Below are 23020 nucleotides of genomic sequence, written 5' to 3' on the forward strand. Positions count from 1 at the left end.
TTTCTGCTGTATAACAAAGTGAATCAGCTATACATATACATATATCCCCATATCTCCTCCCTCTTGCGTCTCCCTCCCACCCTCCCTATCCCACCCCTCTAGGTGGTCACAAAGCACTGAGCTGATCTCCCTGTGCTATGTGGCTGCTTCCCACTAGCTATCTATTTTACATGTGGTAGTGTATATATGTCCATGCCACTCGCTCACTTCGTCCCAGCTTACCCTTCCCCTCTCCCTGTCCTCAAGTCCATTCTCTACGTCTGCGTCTTTATTCCTGTTCTGTCCCTAGGTTCTTCAGAACCTTTTTTTTTTTTTAATTCAATATATATGTGTTAGCATATGGTATTTGTTTTTCTCTTTCTGACTTACTTCACTCTGTAGGACAGACTCTAGGTCCATCCACCTCACTACAAATAACTCAATTTCATTTCTTTTTATAGCTGAGTAATACTCCATTGTATATATGTGCCACATCTTCTTTATCCACTCATCTGTCGATGGACACTTAGGTTGCTTCCATGTCCTGGCTATTGTAAATAGAGCTGCTGTGAACATTGTGGTACATGACTCTTTTTGAATTATGGTTTTCTCAGGGTATATGCCCAGTAGTGGGATTGCTGGGTGGTAGGGTAGTTCTATTTTTAGTTTTTTTGTGTGTGTGTTTTTTTTTTAAGGAACCTCCCTACTGTTTTTAGTTTTTTAAGGAACCTCCATACTGTTCTCCATAGTGGCTGTATCAATTTACATTCCCACCAACAGTGCAAGAGGGTTCCCTTTTCCCCACACCTTCTCCAGCATTTACTGTTTGTAGATTTTTTGATGATGGCCATTCTGACCGGTGTGAGGTGATACCTCACTGTAGTTTTGATTTGCATTTCTCTAATGATTAGTGATGTTGAGCATCCTTTCATGTGTTTGTTGGCAATCTGTATATCTTCTTTGGAGAAATGTCTGTTTAGGTCTTCTGCCCATTTTTGGATTGGGTTCTTTGTTTTTTTGATATTGAGCTGCATGAGCTGCTTGTATATTTTGGAGATTAATCCTTTGTCAGTTGCTTCGTTTGCAAATGTTTTCTCCCATTCTGAGGGTTTCTTTTCATCTTGTTTATGGTTTCCTTTGCTGTGCAAAAGCTTTTAAGTTTCATTAGGTCCCATTTGTTTATTTTTGTTTTTATTTCCATTTCTCTAGGAAGTGGGTCAAAAAGCATCTTGCTGTGATTTATGTCATGGAGTGTTCTGCCTGTGTCTTCCTCTGAGAATTTTATAGTGTCTGGCCTTACATTTAGGTCTTTAATGAGATGCTTGTCATTTTTCATAATAAAAAGTGGATCACAGCTTTCTTGTATTGGCATCATTGCACCTGGGGCAGGTGTGCCTTCACCTCCTCATCCCCAGCCACAGGGTCGGGGGGCAGGGCCGGGGAGCGGACATCAGGACACCCAGGTGGCTTCCACTTCCTGTCAGTGTGTCTCAGCGTGGGAGCAGGAGCGGGGCAGGGGAGGTTAGGCTGGTGGTCAGACCAGGTCCCGCGGGTGGCTGAGATCTGAGGCCTTGGTGGCTTCAAAGTTTCCATGTGCGTCTCTTCAGCATCACAGACATTCGGGGGACAAATAGTAATTGAGCAGCCATCCTCCGTGGGACACTGATCCAGGTAGGAGAGGACCCCAGCCCCAGGAGCTCACATCCTGGACCATTCCAGAGCCTTAGCGGACAAATCCAAAGCAGACGACCTCTGTGGGGTGAGCAGAGAAGGCGGGAGTGGTCAGGGAAGGCGAGGCCAAAGATGCCCTGAACCAGGTTCCCCCTTTATGTCCAGAGCACAAACTGCTGTGAGTTTTAAATGCAGGGCTCATTTAAGGACCCAGTTAAAATGATGGTCAAATTAAATAGAAGCAACCTGACCAACGATTTAAACAGAGAGGGGTGGCGGTCGGTCCACTCTGGCTCTCAGGAAACGGGGAGACGGGAAGGTGGTCGGCAGCCCCTTGGAGGTGCAGGCAGCAAACCCGGACCTGGACACCTAGGGGACAAGTGACCCAGTCTCCACAGAGATGCCGAGGGAGAAACGGGGGAACCTGGAGGTTCAAGAAGGAAACACAGGCGGGGGCTTTGCTGGGGCCCGGTTCACACCAAGCTTGTGTACGTGTGCGCGGGTGTATACGTACGTATGTGTATGTGTACCTGTGTGTACGTACGTAGGCACATACACTTTACGGTATTAAGACGACTAGGGAAACCTGGACACTAGATATTTGATTGAAGAATTCATATTTTAGGTGTGACAACGGTACTGGGGTAATGCTTTTGGAGAATTATCTTTTAGAGATACCATGAATTCACTGCTTAAATTATAAAACATTTGGGATTTATACTAAAATAACCAGGGAGGGATGCCTGAAACAAGACGTTAAAAGTTTTTGAAATTGGATGATAGAATACAGGGATTTTCTCCACTTTTACATACGTTTGAAATGTTCTACAATAAAGTTTTTGTTTTTAATATAATAGAAGATATTCCCCAAAATGTTAGTGGTAAGAGGCATCTGGGTGATTTATTATCGTTGCCTTTTTTTTTTTTTTCCTACTGTTGATAATTAGCACAAATATATAATCGTCATAGTAAGAAAATGGCATTTTTTAAAGACCAAGAACCTTCCGCTAGCGCACGTGGCACCGCAGAGCCTGCGCAGCAAGAAGCTCCGCCTCGGGGCCCGCCTCCCGCTCCGGAAGCCGCTACACGGAAAGAAAGGTAAACAGTTCTCGCGGGGACACAGTTACAAGACAGGAAATTCTTTATTTTCAAAAAGAGAATGTATTTTTACATAAATCTACAACAGAGAATTCAAATGTAGAAAAAATAAACTATATTCAAGGACACGGAACTCTACACGCATGCCCCTCCCCCCGGGGCGAGTCCGACACCGGAACCAACAAAACCCAAAGAACCTCAAGGTCTCCGAAATCCCGAGGCCAGGCCTCTGCCACCGACGCGGGGCCTCAGCGTCCCCCGTGCGGACGCTGCAGACACGGGGGTCCTTTCACCGGAGCAACTCGCTCCTACGACAGCCGGCGTCCGCACGGCTTCTTCCCACGTCGGGGTGGGGGGAACGGCGGGAGGCTCGTTTCCAGATGCCGGTGCGACTGTCCTCTCTGGGCCACAGCGGCCGCTGGGGGGTGGGCTACCGCTCCCCCATCCGCAGGGACCCCCGGAGCCCAAGGATTGGCCCCGCCGCCCAGCACCAGGCAGGGGACGCGCCTCCCCCGCAAAGGTCTCGGGGCCGCAGGCGGGATCGGAACCCCAGGGTGGCCTGGCTGCAGGAAGGGGTCCCCGTGCGGCAGCGGCTCCGCGACAACACTGCCCTGCAGGCCGGTGCGCCCCGCACCCCACTCCCGCCGGCAGGAAGAGGCCCCCGACCCAGCGAGCAGAGCCGCTGGGTGGGCGCGGAGGGCGGATGACACCCAGCTCCCTGCGAGGGGCCGGCTCCCGAGCCCGTGGGTCCCGCGGTTGGCGGCGGGGGCGGGCACCAGCCTGTGCGCCCCAGACCCGGGCGCCCACACCCCCGCCCTCGCCAGCGTCCGCCACGGTCCACAGGACGACATCACGGGCTCCCCGGCGCCGTCCCAACTAGGGCCCCCACCTCCTTCCCGCGGCCCCACGTCGACACGCCATTAGCCTGCGGGGACGGCTGACTCGCCCTCTGCGGCCCCGGACCCCGCGTGGACGAGGAAAGAGTGGGCACATCACTCGGGGGACCTGTCTCGTGAGAAAAATCCTTTCAACCTCCTGCCAACTGTGAGGCTTTTCCTAGAAGAGCCACACGGAGGAAAGCTTTGCGTGAGAACTCGGCTGCCGCACGCGCACACGACCCTACCTTCATTACAGCCCAAGGCGCTGCCTGTCGTGTGACCACCCGTGGGACAAACGGAAGCCCTGAGTGTGGTCGCCACGCCAACAGCACGGGGCAACGACCCCAAAACACAGAAGGCTTTTACCCGGACATCAGTGCACACCGCTCTGCGCTTCCCAGAAAGACTCAGGACACGTGGCCACTGCTACAGGCAGGACGGTGTCGCCAGAGCATCTGATGAGCACGGACAGGGGCAACCCCCGAGTTCGGGCGGGCCAGGCTGGCGGCCAGAAGCCGTGGCAGCGACGGGTCACAGCGCTGGCACTGGGTAATAAAATCGCATAAACGGTACAGAACAGTTACTGGAAAAACACACAACTCGTGGTAAATTGAACTTCACCTTTTTGTAATAAAAAATTAAAAATTTCTGCTGACTCTCTTTGAACACAATACAAACTAGGAACTCTTCCCCAACGGTGAGAGAGGAATTGGCGAGAAACTTCACCAGCAACTTCTAGAACCCTCCAGTGGGAGACACGCCCCAGCCAAGTCGTCTTCGGAGGCGGCTCAGGCCCAGGCCCCTCCGGTCCCCGGGCCTGGACCACGGGAGCCCCTCCGAGAGCCGCGCTCTCGCCAGTCCGGGTGGGCTTCCCGACACTCCCTCCGCACGGCGGGCCTAGCAGTCACTCTTCCAGAGCTTGATGGTCTTGTCGTTCTCCAGGGCGGCCGAAGCGATGATGTTCTCGGTCGGGTGACAGGCCGTCGAGATGACGACATCTGGAAACGGACAGCCGACAACAGTGCCTTCCTTGGACCTGGCCCCTCCCCACAGGGCCCCGCCCGCGGTGCACTCAGCACACAGAGCCCAGGGCCCGAGCGGAAGACAGCAGGGGCACCCAGCCCAGAACCCAGCCCGGAGGCTGGGGCGCCGCATGGGCCGGGGGCACAGCTGGGGGGCCGCTGTGGGTCTCACGGTGTCAGCACTGCGCCCTCTGCACCTGGACCAGAGCCCGGGGCTGCCCCCCTGCACCAGCGCTGGGCCCCAGGGCGCCCCGAGGGGCCAACTCTGCGAGTCCACCAGGGCGGGGACGGCAGATGCCGCGAGCTGCCACTTGGGGTCGGTCCGGTTAATGCGTTTGTAGCTTTTAAATAAAATGAACCCCAGAATTTTCCCTCTGGCCTGAGTGGCTTCAAATGAGCCTCTGAGCGTCCTGCCCGCACAGCAGAGAAGCAGAAGCAACAGGCCGACGATGGAGGCCGAAGGCCGGTGCCGGCCTCCAGGGTCAGGCCCTGCTCCCGGGCGGAGCTGCCTTCTTACGGAAGAGGGCGTCACTCTGATCTGATTCTCAAAGGGCTCAACACCACTCTCCGCTGAGCACGGGGGAAGAGCAGCGGCCTGGAGGGCAGAGCCCCGGAGAGGAGCCAGAGCAGCCGGAGTGGACGGCGGGCGTCCCCGCTCCCTGCACCATCTCCACGCGGGACAGGCCACAGCGCCCGCGTGGACTTTGGGGCCGGGCAGCCCAGCCGACAGGAAGAAGAGGTTAAAGGCTGTGGCCTCGGGATGTGGCCTCAGCCTGCGGGAGCCAGGACCAGACCACCCCCCCGAAAGCAGCCCCACAGCGGGCAGCGTCCCCCAGTCACCCGCGGGCGAGGAGAGGCGGCGGAGCAGGCGGCCCAAGGTGCCCACACGCGCTGGGTCAGGTTTCCCGGGGCACCAGGCGCAGGAGGGCAGCGGCACAGACGCCGAGCTCACCTGTGTGGCCCTGAAGCTTCTGTACAATCTCCTTGGTCTGCAGGTTCCAGATGTAGACCAGGTTGTCCTCCGAGCCCGACACAATCCACTGGTCGCAGACGAGGGGGGAGAAAGCGGGCTCAGGGCGCACATGTGGACGGACAATACCCTGCACCCCACGGCACACCCGCCCCCGTGTGGGCCCTGAGCCCCTGCCCTCCTCCCGTCCAGAGGCTGATGCACGGCCCGCCACGCGCCTCGAGGCGCTCTGGGACAGAAGCTGTTTTCTCAACTCCATCGCCATGTTGGACGTTTGCCGTCAGTCGCGGCTCAGCTGCTGGTCACCATCAGCTCCTTAGTCTGAGCCTGAGGGTTGGGCGAGGGCCGCCGGCAAGGAACCAGAACCCACCGGGGACCGACTCCCAGGAGGCCTCAGCGTGACAACGGAGCCTGGGGGCCCCAAGCAGGCGGGACAGGACATCCCCAAACAATTGAGAGTCACCAGCACTTTGTGTGGCGTGACTTCATTTTGGTTAAAAAACAGGAAATTCCTATTTGTTTTGTGGCTGAGAGTACGAGGCCCGTCTCAAGAAGGGGCCGGGAGCAGCTCCTGAGCTGGGAGACGCCTTACCTTCCCTCCAGTGACGGAGAAATTAGCAAATATGCAGTACTTCTCATTCTTGTGGCCCGTGTACGTCTTCAGGCACTGAAACGGCCAGGGGACGTCTGCTCAGTCACGACCACCCTGCATCCCAGGTGACGCCCCCGTCCAGGCACCTCACAGCCGACTGGACGGCTCTGAAGAGCACCGTGACCCCCACCGCACAACCCGCCCAGGCAAGCTTTAACCCGAGTCGTCAGGCAACGTGCACCAAACCAACGCGACAGAGTCGCTTTCTGGGCCCCTCTGGCCACAGCCCAGGACCCCGCACGACCCCTCTGCGAGCCCACGCCCGCCGCTCACCTTGCCTTTGCTGTAGTCCCAGAGCTTCAGCGTGCTGCAAGGCAGAGGGGGCGGGTCAGTGCGCTCCCCCGCGGCCGCCCCACCCCCTCCGGGTGCAGGTGCCCCGCACGGCCTCCAGGGACCGTGAGGACACCCGAGCAGAGTGTGGGACCTCCAGGCATTTGTGGGTCAAGGACACTTTTCTAAAGGAAGCTACTCAGTGTCCCTAAGCCGGTAAGGGGTCCTCGCTGCTGCCAGAAAGGGACAGGAGAAGCCCCGTCCAGGGCAGTCCTTCCTCCTCCCATGGGGGCCGACCCTGCAAGCCCACCTGAGGGCAGCCCACGGTGCACAGGAGGCCGAGCGCCAGCCACCTCCCAGGAGGGCGGCCGATGGCCGGTGACATCTGCCCGGAAGCTTGTCGGGGGAGGAGCAGGGTGCCCGGGCAGAACGGGGAGCACCTCGAGGCCACCGTGCCTGCCACCACCCGACAGGACGGGCCACAGTGACCACGGAGCCAACAACCTGAGATCCAGCCCCCGCACAGACGGGCCCTCCCAGCGTGGCACCCACGTCCGGAGCCCTTTCACGCTGGGAGTCCGGCCCTGGGGGGCGACGGGCCTGGCCGCACGCCACGCGGGGATGGAAGCACTCACTTGTCCAAGGTCGCGGCCAGGATGTACTTGCCGTTCGGAGAAAACTTCACAAACGACACGGGAGGGTTGTCATCGTCTGCACGGAGCACAGAGACGGCTGCCAGCGGGGCACTGGCTCTGCCGGGAAGGGGGGCTCCCTCACCGCCACCTGCGCCGACACCGCCCCTCGCGGGCGTCCCCCAGGGCCGGCCACCTCCCTCACCCACTGCTCGTGCCAGCGTGAGAGCCGGTTCTCCCAGTGACCCCGTGACACGAGGACTTCAGGAGCGAAGGCCCTGCAGCCAGTCGGCCTCGGGATCGCCTTCCTCACGGGAGGGAGTTTGCAAACACCCAGCTAAACCGAGAAACTATCCCCCCGAGAACGCAGTGGCTCGGGTGGGCGCTCCGGTTGCGTGGTTATAGCGGAAGGCGTGTCATTTCTCCCTGGAAAGCACCCTGGCGACGTCACAGCGCGCCCTTGCTCCCGACACTCGGGGTCAGAGCGCACGCCCCGGGTGGCCCTGGGAAGGCGGGCCAGAGGCCCCGGCACCCCCTCAGCCGCTGGCACGGGAGCGCGCGCCCTGGTGGGGGCCGGCGTGGCCACGCGCCCCGAGCACCAGGCGGGGAGCGGCACGCGCATCACCACCTCGGGAGGCCCAGGCCTGCCGCCCGCGCACCGGGGGCCTCTGCTCCCTCCGACTGGTCCCAGACACTGAGAATGCCCACGAGAAGCAGGCGAGGGCCAGCCGGCCACCGGGCCACACGGAAGGCCGCCCCCCCAGCTCGGACGACGGGAGGCAGTGCCCAGAGGTCTAACCGGGCTCCGACGGCGAAGCACCGCGGGGCTGGCCCGCCAATGGCCCGAGGTTCTAACGCCCCAGACCCGAGGTTAGAAGTGGGACGGGACTCCGCTCCCCACCACCCCTCCCGTCCCGGCCCCAGACCGCTCGCTGCTGCTGGCTGTCAACCTCTCTGGCCTCGGCTTCCCGCCCAGCGGCGGGGCGGCTGCAGGGACTGCCCGCGCTCGGCCGTCTGGGCACGAGGACACTTCCCGCCGGGCGGAGGTGGCCGCCCAGGCCTCGGGGGGGGAAGACAGCGCGACAGACACGGGGTGATGCCGCGGTCGGGGGAAGGACGCGCGTCAGAAGGGTGGCCCCCCTCGCAGAGCAAGAAAACCACAGAGGCCGCTGTGTCCCTCCCCGGTTCTCCTGCTGAAGCCCTAGCGCCCACCTCGGGAGACAGCGCCCTGGAGGCGGGTTAAGTTAAAATAAGGCGGGGGGCGGGGGGGCGTCCCTGTCAGAGCAGGAGGTGGGGACAGCAGGAGCCCACGCAGCGGACGACCACGCGAGCACACGCTGAGAAGGCCAAGGAGCGGCCTCGGGAGAAGCCGGCCCGGCCCAGCCCTGACCTTGGACGTCCGGCCTCCAGGGAGTGGGGACGGGTCTCTGCTACTGAAGCCGCGCAGCCCGCGGTGTCCTGTCACGCTGGTCCCAGCGCACTCTTACAGCCACGCGTGTTCCCAGGACAGCCGGGGGCAGGAGGCTCAGGCAGGCGCCCCGCCCTGGCGGCCCTGCCTGCTCAACAGGTCTTTGCGACACTGCAAAGACCTTCCCGCGGAGTCAGTGACCCGAGCCCTCCAGGGCTCCATCCCTCCCCGTCGCCTTCCCAGGCCCGAGGCCACCCTCTGGCCACACACCCCCCACGCCCGGCAGCACCAGCGGTCGCCCGGACCACGCTGTCCTTCCACTCCGTGACGCCCTCCCCTCCTCCCCAGGGCACAGCCCAGCCCCATGTGCAGAGACCTCGGGGCCCCTTGCCCGCATCCTCCCCGCCCACCTCTGCACCCCCAGCAGACAGGGCTCACTGAGGGCAGGGGCTCGACCCCATCTGCTCAAGGAATGACCCAAGCGGAGGGTCCCCAAGGCCGGGGGGGAAGACGAGGGTCTGCAGAGTCCGAGGGTCTCGCGGGTCCTTCCGAGGACACCGCCGGGCAGCGCCCCGCAGGGCCAGAAGGCAGAGCCCGTCAGGAAGGAGCGGGTGGGAGCCGGAGCCGGAGCCGGTCAGGAGAGGAGGAGCCCTCCCAGAGGAAGCAGGTCCGGCAGGGAGAAAGGGAGGCTCCAGAGAACCACAGACGGAGGGTAGGAAGCGTGGGAGACGCTGCCACGGCCAACCCGGCAGACTGTCCCTTGGGGCACGGCCCCCCTGCAAGCAAGAGCCGGCAGTACTCACCGATCAGTGTCTTCAGGCACTGGCCCGAGGCGGTGTCCCAGATCCGGCTGCAAAGCAATGAGCACAGCAGGTGACTACAAGCGGCTTCCTACATTCCACGGCTCTCAATGCAGACGTTTCAGGACCAATCCACAGCCAGTCCTATCTCGTTTTTCCAGTCATCGTTCACAACCACTCCCTTGAGTCCTAGGGACCAGAATGGGCGCGGCACGTGCAGACTGCACGCGTGCGCTCTTGCTGCCTCCACCACAAGCAGCGTGCCCAGCGCGACAGGTGCGACAGCCCAGGAGGGAAACTGGCCCTCTCCGCACACCCACGGCCGCGAGGCCAACAGCCCGACCTGTGTCCCTGCAGGGCTCTCCACGCGAAAACACACCAAGCACACGGTCCCTGGGGCAGAGTGTTTTTTATAAAAACAGGATATCGTAGGCACTTTTCTGGACGTCCTCTAGTTCAGGAGCAAGCGAACCCACTCAAAGAGCCACTATTCCCCAACGGGACACGCCAGGTATCCCGTCACTGCAATCTCAGTGTCTCTGTGATTTCTGCCAACACGCTGTTTTGGGAACCATGGCGGTGTACTCGTGCGGACGCTTCCGGAGCACAGATGCCCAGCGATAGGGGCGGGCGTTGGGTCGAGGGCACGCGGGTTTTACAGGTAATGGGAATGCAAGGGTTATCGCCCAAGCGTTCACTCTGTCCCACCTGCAGCCCTTCTGAGCCAATCCCGCCCTGAGGGCCGCAGTAACGGTGTCTCGGGTTTTAACACCCAGAAACAGCACTCCCCACCTCCCTGTTCGTTTTCTTAATTCTACTGGCAGAGAACTCAGTTTACGCTTCTCTAAGAATTTTAAATTCATTTTATCTAGTTGGAGGGGTTCTAAATCGAACCGCTTACAGCGTATCAGCCCAGGAGACGGGCGTTCCCCACCGCCAGAATGAGGACGTGCCTGGTCCCCCGTCCCCCCCTCTTTGCTTTGCGTCCCTCTGGTTACATTTTACCATTTCCTGCACACAGGCCCTGCTCTCTTGTTAATCACATCGTAAGTGCCCCAATGCTTTTGTGACTCTTACGGGGGAACTTGTTCTCATCCACTAACTGGCAGCTCCCAGGGTAGCGAAAAACTGTCAATTTGCAGACAGTGACCTCACCAAATGCTTGTCCGTGTTTTGTAACTAGCAGGCTTGGTGGCTCAGAGCCTGGGTTCCAGAGCCCGAGGTGTGCTCCGGACCCTGGCTCTGTCGCTGACCAGCCGGGGGATGGCGGGCAGGGGCTTATCCCTGCCTCAGCTTCCCAACCGAGGATCGGGGATGGCGACCATCCAGTACCCGAGTCACAGGACGGTTACGAGGCTTAAATGAGTCCCTATTTGTAAAGTACAAATACGTGGTTTTTAAGTTTTAAAAAACATACAAATGTACCACCTACAAAGAGATAAGTCTCCATCCAGTTTTGACACAATTACTTTATCTTATCACGTTAGCTAGAAATTCCAAATAGCACCAAATGCTGAAGGAGATGGGCATGACTTTTGCCCGATTTCAGTAGAAATGGATTTAGCACGTTACCACTTACTATAAACGTGATTATTAAGTTTCTGTTAAACAGTCTGTGGTATTGGCCTATTTTGCTAGAGTTTTTATTAGGAATGGCTGCTGGATTTTATCAGGTGCCTACCTGACTTATTCCGGTCAGAAATTATATGGCTCTTTGCCTCCAATTTCTTGGTATAATTATTAGATTATCAGTTTCCTATTGGTTGGTACATTACTACAATCGTCTCATGACTCAAAAACCCACTTGGTCACGACATACTATTTTTCCACACACCGTGGACTCAGTCTGTAACATTTTCCTGGGGATTGTGACCTCAAGATTCACTAGTGAAGTGTCCTCCGTGGTTTTCTTTTTTGGACTAGCAATCACGCTAGGGGAGGTAGGTCATGCTGGACCCAGAAATGAACCAGGGGGCTCCCCATCTTGTCCTGTGGTCCAGTTCCAACAGCCTTAGAAGTTTCTGTTACTTAACTCAATTCCAGTGTGAAATCATAGGGCCCATACAGTCTTCAGACCTTTAATCACTTTTCCCAGTCTCTGCCGTGGTGACCCCCTTCCTCAATTTAGGAAGATGAATTAATCGCCGTCTCAACATCCTGCTCGGAGGTGGGCGAGGCATGCTCCTGCTCGTCCCTCATCCCCCGAAACGGCTCTTTTCCACCCCCTTTATATTTTTTATTTTTTGGCCACGCCTCGCGCCTTGGATATCAGCTTCCCAACCAGGGATTGAACCCGGGCCACGGCAGTGGGAGCGCAGAGTCCTACCCACTGGACCGCCAGGGAATCCCCATCCCCTCTCTAACTCTGTCTTGCGCTTTTTTGCTCTTTTTCCTTACTTAGGCTTATAAAGGCTAACCACTTTATTGGCCTTATTAAGAATACAGCTTATTTAAATTTTCCTGTCCTTTTCCCCTTTCTCCACCTTTTAACTTTACAACTTTCCTCTCCTCTTACTTTTTTTGGCATGCTTTTTTTTCCCCCTAATTTCTTTCGAAAGCTTTTAGAGGCAGTCCACAAGCAATTCTGAGAATGTGCCACACGCTTAAGAAAACTAGCATTTCTGTTTACAGGACACGCTTGACTCCTCACAGGTAGCAAATACACAGCCTGTGGCATCTTTCAGCCCTGCTAAGTCCCAAGCCCCCTGCTGTCAGAGTCAAAGCAGCATGTTGAGCTCACTCACAAACATTTCAGCTCCCTGCGTTTCTAGTTTCTCCAAGGCGGCTTTGGGCTGCCGTGGGGCCTGGTGCCTGAGCTTTCTCAGCCTTCCCGTCAGCTCTACCTGGTTCATTTCCGTCACCGCCTCCCTGGCTGATACTCTGTCTCTGCTTCACATCTGCCCGACCCCACTTGCCCACCCTTCTTTTCCGAGCCTTGACTCATCACTTTGTCTTAGGTGTGTTTCTTGAAAACAACAAGAGTCAGAAGGGCTTTTAACCCAAACCTGACAGCCTTTCTTGAGGGTGTTCAGCCAGCCCCGCCACGGTAGCACCCGGTAAGTACCCTGAGCTCCGTTTCTTCCATGGTATTTTTACACGTATCACTTATGTTACTCGAGTTTCTCTATTTTATTTTCGCTAAACGTAGACAAATTTCTAGCCGCACTGTCTTCCTCCCGCGTAGCTGGGAAGTCCTTCTCGGGCCATCGGTCCGGCCGGTGGCTGCTGCCGCCCCGTCCCTCCCCAGGTTCCCCTCCCCGGTAACCAGGTGAGTGGGACGCGCAGCCCTCCAAGCCCAGATACCTCCTAATGCTTTATACCCACATGTGCCGAGTTAAATTTAAAACGTTTATTTCCTCATCTTCCCTCGTGTGTCTTAAAGAATCCAGAAGGCACTTACACCATCAGCGCCAAGGCCAGGAGCGTGATCCGCTTAGACCGGATGTTCTGCAGGAGACAGTGCCCCCACCGCCCTTCCTCCTCACCCTCCGTGATGGGACCTGTTTGCATCCACCTGCTCAGGACCCTGACGGCCCCGACGGGACACTCTCGGATGTTCACGTCAGCACACCTTTCTTCCACCTCCCCACCAGCGCCACGAGCTTGGGACGCGCACCCTTCAGGGTCCACGGGGAGCCACGTCCAGGACAGCAGCGCCTCCCCACGTCTCTGGCTGGGGCCTCCTGATGACAGGAGCCCACTCTCCCGGCCACGCTCACCGCCACCCCGCCTACCCAAGCCCCTCGAGGCAGAGGCTTCCACCGGACGCCCAGAGGCACAACGGTGCAAGGGGAGGCCGTTAAACGCTTGCTGACTCAAGGAAGTAAAGCTCTTTCACTTACCAGAGACCATCGTAGCTACTTGAAACTATCAAGGATCCATCACGATTAAAATGAACCTGAGGATGAAGGAGCGGGAGGGGGGAAAAGAAACTTACTTTCAGAGCATCAACACAGACTGCACCTCACCTGGACGGCCTTCTGTTCACCGACCCGCAACAAAGGGACACATACCCTGCTGCATTCTGAGCGAGCTTTAAATTCTATTTCCCAAGGATTCTAACGTAGACCACAAGCAACGTGGATAAAACGGTCATTTTTACCTGATGGCTCAAGCAACCGTCAGTTTATTTCACGACGGAAGACTGAACCATAAAAAGAAAACCAACTCTGAAACAGGTCTTGAGTATTTAAATCACTTACTACAAGACGCACCACTGAAGAGTAACAAACTCGACCAACCCAGACCCGCTGGCTCCGTGGAGAGGCCCCGCTGCCCAGAGCGTGTCTGTGGACCCGCACGGCCGTGGGGGCAGCAGGACCAGGGCTTCCCCGACTTCCATCGAACAAGGCAGAAAAGTCAGGAGAAGGACGCCCACTTATTCAGAAACTCCGGAGCTTTCCCGCCCACGTAACCCTGCCTGCTGAGCACCCCAGAATCAGAAGACGGCCAGGCTACTGCTCCGAGGGCCCGGACACCAACCCCTGGGACACTCGAGCTTTGCAGACGGGGCAGGAACGAGATCCAGGCTGCTCCAAACTCTGTGCCTGGGAAGAGGTGCGATGTCCAGATCAGGTGCCGGGCCCAGAAGCCGACCTGCGATATTTCCACACCAGGTATTTTATCTGAATGCCTAACTCTGCCCACTACAGAGACAGGCGAGATACACCTTCTGATAAAGAAATGGCAACCTGACCAGTCCCTTCCTCATAAGTGGTCTGCCTTTGGGTTTGTCCTCTTTCTTTTGTCCAACTGAATCTCAGCGTACACAGACGGAATCGCAACGTCAGAAGTGAGAGTTCATCATAAATTCCCCTCGTTTTCATTTGAGTCCTGGGCGGGAAAAGCCTTTTTACAACACACACCCCCGCTGGAACGCCCTCTTTCCTGCTAGTGTTGTGTGATGCCTGTCCCATGGGGGGGGTCGCGCCCGGGTCAACCTCTCGGGGACGGGGCTGGGGCCGCCCGCCTGCCGCCACGGTTCAGACCAGCGTCCGGTCCTCACACCACTGACACACGGTTCACACGCTCCTCTGCTAAGGGCTGCCCCGTGCAGCAGCTCCCCGCCCTTGACTCACGAGATGCCAGCAGCATCCCCAGGGGACAAACCCACGTGCACCAGAAGCACCTGGAGGGCTTGTCAAAGGCCAGCGCTGGGCCCCGAGAATCTGCACGTCTTGCACACTCCCAGCAGAGGCTGGTCCGGGGACCACGCTTGGAGGACCACTGTCCAGACTGTCGAGGGGCCCGTGATGGAGCCACGTGTGCCATTTAAACTTCTTAGCCACTGCGGCAGGGAAGTAACAGGTGAAACAAACCTGACAGGTTTTACTTAACCCAATATACCTGAAATACTATTTCAACACGTAACCAACGCTAAAAGTTATAAACGAGACACTTTTTCTTTCCGTCGCACTGAATCTTCAGAAGCTGGAAGCCTACGTGTTGCCCCCTCCTGCATGTCTCAGCCTGCGGTGCTACCGCGTGTGGCTGGCGGCCGCCGCGTGGGTGGCGTGGCCCGGGAAGAGCCGCTGTCCCTGTCCTCGTCCTGCTCCCCCGGCGGTGCTGACGGAGCCCCCCCACCACCACTCAACCTGAGCTACGTGCTCATCAGCCTCCCAAAGCCGTGTTCTCTAAAACTCACAGCAGCGGATCTCATCACACACATCCCTGTGAACCTGCAAACCATGGTCTGATCGAAGCCCCTTCGCTGGGTGATGACGAGCTGACACGGGGCCCCAAAGCCTGCACCACCAGGGCCACGCTCCGCTCTGTTCCAGCCGCGTCCGGACAGCACCGCCAGCACACGCTGGCAGACCAGCGCGCGGGTGTGAGGGGCAAGACGGCCAGAAAGTCAGCGCTACCCAGAAGGAATGGAGGGGCGAGACAGACCCCAGTGGGGACGCCAAGTCTCGACTCAGACGGACAGCCGCTCTGAGCTCTCTGGAGGTGACACCTGCAGACGCACCGAGGAGGGAGAGAGTGGGCAAGTGAGGCAAACGCACAGGCGAGCGGCTGCGGAGAGGGGGCGGGATGGATGAAGGGGACAGCAGGGGCTTCAGGAAAGCACTGACACGGGGGAGTCCAGGCAGGCAGGGGGACAGCAGCTGGACTCAAGGGGGCAGAAGACCGCAGGAAGCCCACGCACCCCGAGGGCTCTGACCCAGGACTGGCCTCGCGAAGGCTGACCGCTCGCAGACCCGGAGCTCCCGCGACACCTGCCCGCAGATGCTGTGGCACAAGCGTGCAAGGCTGTTCAACAGACGTGCCCTGCCCTTCTCTCCATAAAGTGCACGTCACAAGCCAGCGTCCATGGGGGGACGACAGAGAGTGTCGACCACCTGCAGGCACAGAGCCAGAAGGTGCCCGAGACCTTTCCGCGGTGGGCGAGCTGGAGCGGGATGCCGCTGTCCTGTAGCACCACCGCCATCCAACAAGAGGGGGTGGGCTGGAAAACACATACTTAAAAACCCAAAACACCCAGACAGTAGCTGCCAGCTGCGCGCAGTTGCCTCTGAGGATGGGAGCTCAGGAGACTCTGATTTGCTACGCGCTACGTTGCCTTTTGCCTTTTTAAAAATAAGCACACGTTACTTTTGTAAGAAGCAAAGACTTTAAAAATCCTACCATCGTCTGCGATCAGAGCCCCACCCCTGACCACTGCAACACAGACAGAACACTTTCAACTCATGGCCCTCACTCCGACTGTTTCCTGGTTACTTCACACGTGCCCATTTGCGGCCTGTCTGGAAGCCAGCTCGGCTCAGACCGGGCCCCCAGGGCGGAGGACAGAGGGGCGACGGCACAGGCTCAGGGGGGCCCGGAGCCCAGACCGCAGGGGCGCCTGCCCCGCAGCCGCAGGCACCGGCCATGACCCAGGGCCAGCACCGCACCAGGCAGCTTCGACCCGCACACGGTACGCGTCCCACAAGGGGTCAGGGCTCTGCCCGCGGCCTCCGCTGGACAAAGGCCTTCCAAGGCTGAAGTCACTTAAAGTCACTCACCTCCACAATTCTAGAACCTGAGGACCATCTGCTCGGTAACAGCGAACAAGCTGTTTGTATGTGATCCCTTCCACTTTTCAAAATGCAAACTTGGCTAAGAAACCACTTCGGGCTCTTTGCTGACAAAGAAATACTTTGGTCGTTTGTAAATGGAGCCGTTTATGACACGCGTGTAGTTTAACCCCTGCCTGTTCATCCTGTACACTGGCGGCAGCCTCGGCCCGCGCGCGGGGCCCCACCTTCCCAGCGCCTCACCCACGGCTGGGCCGCCGGACCCCGGGGCCCTCTGCCCACCCGCCCACCCAAAGGTGGCTCCACGCAACACCCGCGCTGCCCCGCGCTCCCGCCTGTTCCGTTAGCCTCCGTGCGGGACGCCTCCCCGCCCCGCCTCCCACGGGCACGGGGCCCGGGGCCCGGAGCCCCGCCCCGCCTCCCACAGGCACGGGACCCGGAGCCCCGTCTCCGCTCGCGGCCCTGCTGTCGGGCGAGTGCCGCCCACTGGCTGGGCGGGGGGGACTCACGGCTGAGACGGGGTCCGAGTGCGCGGGCAAGGTCTTGAGGCACTTCCCCGTCTTCACGTCCCATATCCTCACGCTTTCGTCAAACTGGAGACAGAGGGGCAGGTGGCAGTGGTTCGCCAGGGGGATGGAGGGGACAGACTCCCTGGCCCCCGAGCCCCCAGAGCAGCCCAGGACAGCCCCCCGCTCACCCCCGCCCCTGGGGAGGCCCCAACTCACAGAGCCCGAGACGATGAGGTTGGACTGGGGGTTGAAGTTACAGCAAAAGACGTAATTGCTGTGTCCCTTCAGGGTTTTCAGACACTTTCCCTGAGAGGAAGTATTGTGAGACTAATTCATTCCCAGTGGTTATTTCTTCAAATATCGGCCGTCAGGCTAAACCCACCAGCACCTGACCCGCCACAGCTGTAAAGCCCCTCTGACGACAAGCACAGCTGCTCCCCAAATGCAGTCCCACCCCAAGCCCCTTCCCCAAACACACACGCTTCCCAAGGGGGGGCCCGTGCAGCTTACCGAGCTCACGTCCCATATCTTCAGGGTTTTGTCATCTGAGGCAGAAACAAGGAGGTTAGAATCTGAGGACCAGGCCACATCAGATATTCCCTGGGGGAGGAAACACACAGTCACTATCTCGGCAAAATGGGATTAGCCAGCAAAAGTCAAATCCTCAACGTCCAACTGAACATAACTAAGCAAGTCACTCCCTCTATTCGTGCTGACCATAAGGACTGAACCCGCAGTCCGGGCCCCGAAGCCTGTTCTCCGTGGCTCTGCCAGGCCTCACAGTTGGGCAGAAACTCATCTGGGGAAGTCAAAACTATTTGCTTGAAAAACAAGAGGCAGACCTCCCTGATGGTGCAGTGGTTGAGAATCCGCCTGCCAATGCAGGGGACACGGGTTCGAGCCCTGGTCCGGGAAGATCCCACGTGCCGTGGAGCAGCTGAGCCCGTGAGCCACAACTACTGAGCCCGTGTGCCACAACTACTGAAGCACGCGCGCCTAGAGCCCCTGCTCCGTAACAAGAGAAGCCACTGCAATAAGCCCGCGCACTGCAACAAAGAGTAGCCCCCGCTCGCCGCAACTAGAGAAAGCCCGCACACAGCAGTGAAAACCCAATGCAGCCAAAAATTAATTAATTAATTTTTTAAAAAACCAAGAGGCAGGTAACCACCCCAAACACTGGGGGCAGGGAGGTTCAATCTTAACCTGACACGCCTGGGAGATGGGCCCCAACCCACATCCAGCAGCAACTTCGGCCCAGGGTTGAGACCTACCAGCTTGTGACCGGAGATGGTTTTCTCAAATTTCCCATCGTATGCTCCCCAAATCTTAATGAGTTTATCTGCAGCTGAAAGAAAGGAATGAAAAGCAACCGAGCTCTCCAGTCACCCAGGGGCCAAAATCTGGGCTGCCCACAGCACAGGCCTCCCCCAGGGAGCCGCGGTCCTCGGCACCCACCCCCCGGCCGCCCCGCTGGCCCGGGCCCGTCCCTCCAGAGTCACAGCCGGCATGGGCACATCGAGGGGACACGCAGGGAGGCCCCAGGGGCACCTACACGAACTCGCCAGCCACTCCCCGTTCGGGCTGAACTTCACGGAGGACACAGCTTTCGTGTGGCCGGCCAGGGTGAACTTCAGAGCGTAGTTTGGTTTAACAGGTGTGGGCTGTTAAAGAGAGAGTACTAGTCAGCGAAAAGTAACCACCACTGTCCAAACCCACTGATGGCCAGTGTGCAGCTGGCGCCCAGGCCGAATTTCACGCTCACACCTACCCTGTGACGGCGCTTCCCAGAGCTCTCGTCCAGCGGGGTGCACCCGCCTAAACCCGGGCTCCGCGTGTCCCCTCACAAGCCCTGCCTCTCCTGAAGCCCCCGTCACCCAGGCTGCCCTCCAGGCAGTCCCCTGCCGGTGCAGCTGGAAGCCCCGGCAGCCCCAGCCCTGCTTCGGCAGCCAACCCACCCGAGGTCAGGCTCCCCGACGCACACCTGAAGGCCTGCGCCCTTGGTGAGGGGCCCGCCTGCCGCCTGCGGTCTACAGGACGGGTTTGCACACCGCCCTCCGCAGGGAACTGTGCGGCCAGGGGCGAGGTGCTGAACAAGAGGCATTTCCCGGGTCCCACACAGACTCTTACGATCAAGACCAAGGATGTGTACTGCTGGTGAAGCCCCCTCCCCAGGTGACAGGTTGGGAATCCCCGACACGGCCCACTATCAGCACTGGTTGGGAATGTGGTTTGGAGTAAAAACTGGCAATATTTAAGTGGGGGGGGCGGGGAGGGGAACAGAGTTCCGGGCTTGAAATATTTCCGAGGGTCTCCCAGCCTTCGTGCCCTGGCGGTTCCCCAGGAGCCCTCAGGGACGCGCCTTGCTCTGCGTGGCCGATGACGATGGGGTGGGCTGTGCTCGGGCGGCCTCGGCCTCGGGCTTCTTCTCCTCAGTTGCCATGGCTCTGCAGCCCACCAGGCAGGGCGACGCGGGTGGAGAGTTCACAGCTCCGACTGGAGGACGCACAGTGGCAAGGGCTGCCTGCTAATCCAAACCTACAGTGGGGGGCCGAGGACAACAGACAAGCCACACTTCAAAAATTAATTTCTAGGAAAAAGAATTTAAAAAATCTGACCACCTCACTGAGCCCTGTAGCAGGTGCCGTTCCAAACTAAGCGTCCTCTGCACGTAACTCCTCGCTAGTCCTCTGCACGTAACTCCTCGCTAGTCCTCTGCACGTAACTCCTCGCTAGTCCTTTGCACGTCACTCCTCGCTAGTCCTCTGCACGTAACTCCTCGCTAGTCCTTTGCAGGTTCTGTGCTGCTCTCGTCCCTTCTGTCATCAGATCCAAGACCCACCTTCAGGGCTGCTTCCTATTTTGTCACCCGCACATCTGAAATGCAGCACAGCCCAGGCAGACAAAACTAATTCTCTTCAAAGAGCCCCTGATGCATTTAAAAAAAAAAAACCAAATCAACCAAAGACTTCTTGTCAGGAAACAAACACGCCAAATTACAGGAGACTGAGCTACAGGGTGTAGAAGTTTGGGAACTCATCCAAATCCTTAAATGCATCCCAAGTGATGCAAAAGTGCTACCAGGGCTTCCCTGGTGGCAAAGTGGTTAAGAATCTGCCTGCCAATGCGGGGGACACAGGTTCGAGCACTGGTCCTGGTCCGGGAAGATCCCACATGCCGCGGAGCAACTAAGCTCGTGCTCCACAACTACTGAGCCTGAGCTCTAGAGCCCGCGAGCCACAACTACTGAGCCCACGTGCCACAGCTACTGAAGCCTGCACGCTTAGAGCCTGTGCTCCGCAACAAGAGAAGCCACGACAATGAGAAACCCGCGCACTGCAACGAAGAGTAGCCCCCGCTCGCCACAACTAGAGAAAGCCTATGCATAGCAACAAAGACCCAACACAGCCAAAAATAAATAAATAAATTAATTAATTAAAAAAAAAAAAAAGTGCTACCAACCACATTTGAAAACACAAGAGCAGGCCCCAGTGGTCCACACCTCCCGGGGACTCCAAGGTCACCACGTGTAGGCTGCAGACACAAGGCTGCTTCCAAAACGCTAACAGCCGAGTGGCTCTCCGTCCCTGGTGAAGCAACGACAAGACACAGCCGGAAAGCACAGACTGGAGCCAGCCCTGCCTGCTGGAGTCGCCAGCGCTAGCCTTCCTAGAAGCAACCTGAAGTACGCAAGGACACTCTGCAAGCAAACTCACTGCAGAGGAGGGAAAGAGACTGCAGCTCAATTAGGTTTCGGCATGAAAACGGGAACCCCTCAAATGCTGCATGGTAAGAAACTGGTTTCCTCTATCACAGGAATAGACTCCGTGACTTGGACACGTGGCACAGAAGCACACCAGGTGACCCTGAAACAAGGGAAGGCGCCTTTCCAGAAGAGAGCCACCAAGACATCCTGCAAGCATCACTGGCCAGCCAACTCCCGGAAGCTGGCACCACTGTTAATCCAGCGCATTCACACCTTGTTAATTCTAGCTCGGAGCTTAAAACTGGAAGCTTGCACAAGCTCCTTGTCACACCAAGGCGGAACGGAAGCCATCAAAAAGAGCACATCCCGAAGTCTTCATCCAAGAGGAGGGGAGCGAAATCACAATGCAACACAGCTGCGCAGAGCACCCGTGAGGCCACAGCCGGTCACCTGCAGCAAGGATCCCGGCCCAGGAATGGATCCGGCAGCACGCAAAGCCCAAGCAGTAGGGTGGGGGAGGGGAGGGGCAGGTCAATAAAGCTGCCGGGGGGCAAAGTGCTAGCACAAAGCTGGTGCTCAGGAAACGTTGCCTACCTGGTGATTATCTTTAGCGCAAGCAGGCCGTGCCAATTAACCCAAGTGCTGCCTTCCCCTGGGTGGGCTGGACAAGTGGGGGGAAAGGAGCCAAGGACGAGAGCTGGATGGTGTGTTTCACAGAACCTAGCATCTGAGAAAGGCAGACCACAACTAGGGCTGAGAGGAGGGAAGCCCGGGGCCCGTCCAACCTAAACACCAGTGGGAACTGAAGAGGCTCCATCTGGGGTGGAAAGGGCAGCCCAGAGGCCTGAGCAGCTCCTTCTAGAGTAAAAATCAAGACCCACCAGGAGGTGTGGTGTGACTCCCGCAAACTTGCTGCCCTCAGGTGAGGAGCAGGGGATACATACGATAGGTGGTCTTACAGAAACGGTGCCCAACCCCTCCCAGCTCAACCCCTGCCCAACACTTCGGCCAGCAAAACATTAACGCACAAAACATCAACACAAAAATTCAGCAAACTTTTAGAAATCACAACTTCTCGGCTCAAGGTTTGGAGCCGGCCTCCAGATCGCTTGCTACCTGCTCCCTCTTGGCACCTAGGGGAGCCACACCACCCAAGGCTGAGCGTCCGAACTTCTTCGGAGTGCTCTCCCGGACAGCTGGTAAAATGCAAATTACTAGACTCCACCCCAGAGACTGGGCCCCTGGATGTGGGAAGACGGGCGGTAACGAGGCCCACTGAGAACGAGGGAACCCGGCTCTCCGCACCCCACCTGGGTTCTCAGACACGCGGGCGTTCTGGCTTACCTCTCCACCTCCTACGGGGCCGAGCCAACCTCAGAGGCAGTGTCGACAGCGGACCTGGGCGGGTAGAAACGGGGTGAGAGGGCTACCAGGGAGCATCTTCCACATCCCCCAAAATGGCTCTCGCAGGCCAGACTGGAAGGGGTCTGGGACTCCACAGCAAGAGCGTGGTGGTCTCTCCCTTCATGCCGGCAGCCCCGCACCCCTGGGGCCCCGGGCTCGCGCGGGGGTAGATGGGGCCTGGCTGCCCCCGGCTGGGGGTGAGCAGCAGGTTAGGGTGAGGGCGCCTCTGCAGCAGAGAAGAGCAGACAGCGCGCCACATCCAGGCACTGGATGTCTCAGTGGCTCAGGGGTCTTTCTCTGGAGGCAAAGGGGGGACGCACGCCGGCTGCAGGAGGAAATCGCAGTCCCAGGGCCGGGGGCTTGTCACCTGACCGCTGGGAGTGGGAGAAGCCGGGGGTCCCCGGGGCTCGGCGGTCCGTGCGGGTCCGTTTGGGGCGGGTTCGGGTCAGGGGAGGGGCCGCCGGGGCCCGGGCGGTTGGCGGGGAGGAGGGGCGCAGAGCGGGCGCCCGGAGGCGAGGCGGCGGGCGCGGGGCTTCTGCGCCGGGAGGCCCGGCGGGGCTGAACCGGCGCCGGGCCGGGCCCGCCGGAACACGTGCGGCGGCGGGCGGCGCGGGGGGCGCCAGCGTCGGCCCCGGTCCCGCGCCCCCGGGGCGTGCCTACCGGCCGGGCGGTCCCCACTTACCTGCCGGGCGGCTGGGGGACGGGGGCGGGCGCTCAAGCCTTCGCGTCGGTAGCCGCCTGGGCGGGAGCCGGGCCGAGCTCAACTAGGCGGTGCGGGGAGCAACAGTGCGCATGCGCATGCGCGCGGGGCGGGGGCTGCCGGGGCGGGGCAAACGCACAAAGCCGGCCTCTCGGAGGGCAGCTACGGGGAGCGGAGAGGAGCAGAAGGCCTCGGCCTGGCTCAACGCCTTAAAGGGACAGTGTGCCGCCCGTGCCTCCTGCTTACAGGCGTTAACCCAAAAGGTGGCCGGTTCCGGCCCTTCTCCTGCACTTTCTGAAAACTGAATT

General features: G+C 58.8%; 1 protein-coding gene across 4 annotated transcripts; it reads right to left on the minus strand.

Annotated features, from left to right (window-relative positions):
* Positions 1 to 4232: 4232 nt before the first annotated feature.
* WDR5 (WD repeat domain 5) lies at positions 4233 to 22819 on the minus strand. 4 transcript variants are annotated; one of them, XM_082404490.1, is made up of 16 exons: positions 22695 to 22819; positions 21953 to 22006; positions 21203 to 21335; positions 19265 to 19440; positions 18458 to 18566; positions 18177 to 18250; positions 17416 to 17505; positions 17122 to 17211; positions 16906 to 16989; positions 13223 to 13278; positions 9384 to 9430; positions 7176 to 7251; positions 6544 to 6577; positions 6211 to 6285; positions 5601 to 5688; positions 4233 to 4624 (listed from the first exon to the last, which is right to left on the minus strand). In XM_082404490.1, exons 4-16 carry the CDS (start codon positions 19343 to 19345, stop codon positions 4524 to 4526), a joined length of 1005 nt encoding a protein of 334 aa, XP_082260616.1. In that variant the 5' UTR covers positions 19346 to 19440; positions 21203 to 21335; positions 21953 to 22006; positions 22695 to 22819; the 3' UTR covers positions 4233 to 4523. The 4 variants fall into 4 exon arrangements, with proteins under 4 accessions (XP_082260616.1, XP_082260615.1, XP_082260618.1 ...); XM_082404489.1 differs by lacking the exon at positions 21203 to 21335; XM_082404492.1 differs by lacking the exons at positions 21203 to 21335; positions 22695 to 22819 and adding an exon at positions 22380 to 22400.
* Positions 22820 to 23020: the final 201 nt, after the last annotated feature.

The sequence above is a fragment of the Balaenoptera borealis genome (genome assembly GCF_965194805.1).
Source record: "Balaenoptera borealis genome assembly, chromosome: 8".
Lineage (NCBI taxonomy): Eukaryota > Metazoa > Chordata > Mammalia > Artiodactyla > Balaenopteridae > Balaenoptera > Balaenoptera borealis.

What these genes read in the sequence shown, in the direction of transcription:
- WDR5 (XM_082404489.1), bottom strand. Translation starts at nt 19,345, where the DNA reads ATGGCAACTGAGGAGAAGAAGCCCGAGGCCGAGGCCGCCCGAGCACAG. An exon ending in CCATCTCCGGTCACAAGCTG is followed by an intron (nt 17,506 to 18,176) that starts GTAGGTCTCAAC and finishes TTCCTCCCCCAG; the next exon opens with GGAATATCTGATGTGGCCTG. An exon ending in AGTAGCTACGATGGTCTCTG is followed by an intron (nt 9,431 to 13,222) that starts GTAAGTGAAAGA and finishes ATTGCTTTGCAG; the next exon opens with CCGGATCTGGGACACCGCCT.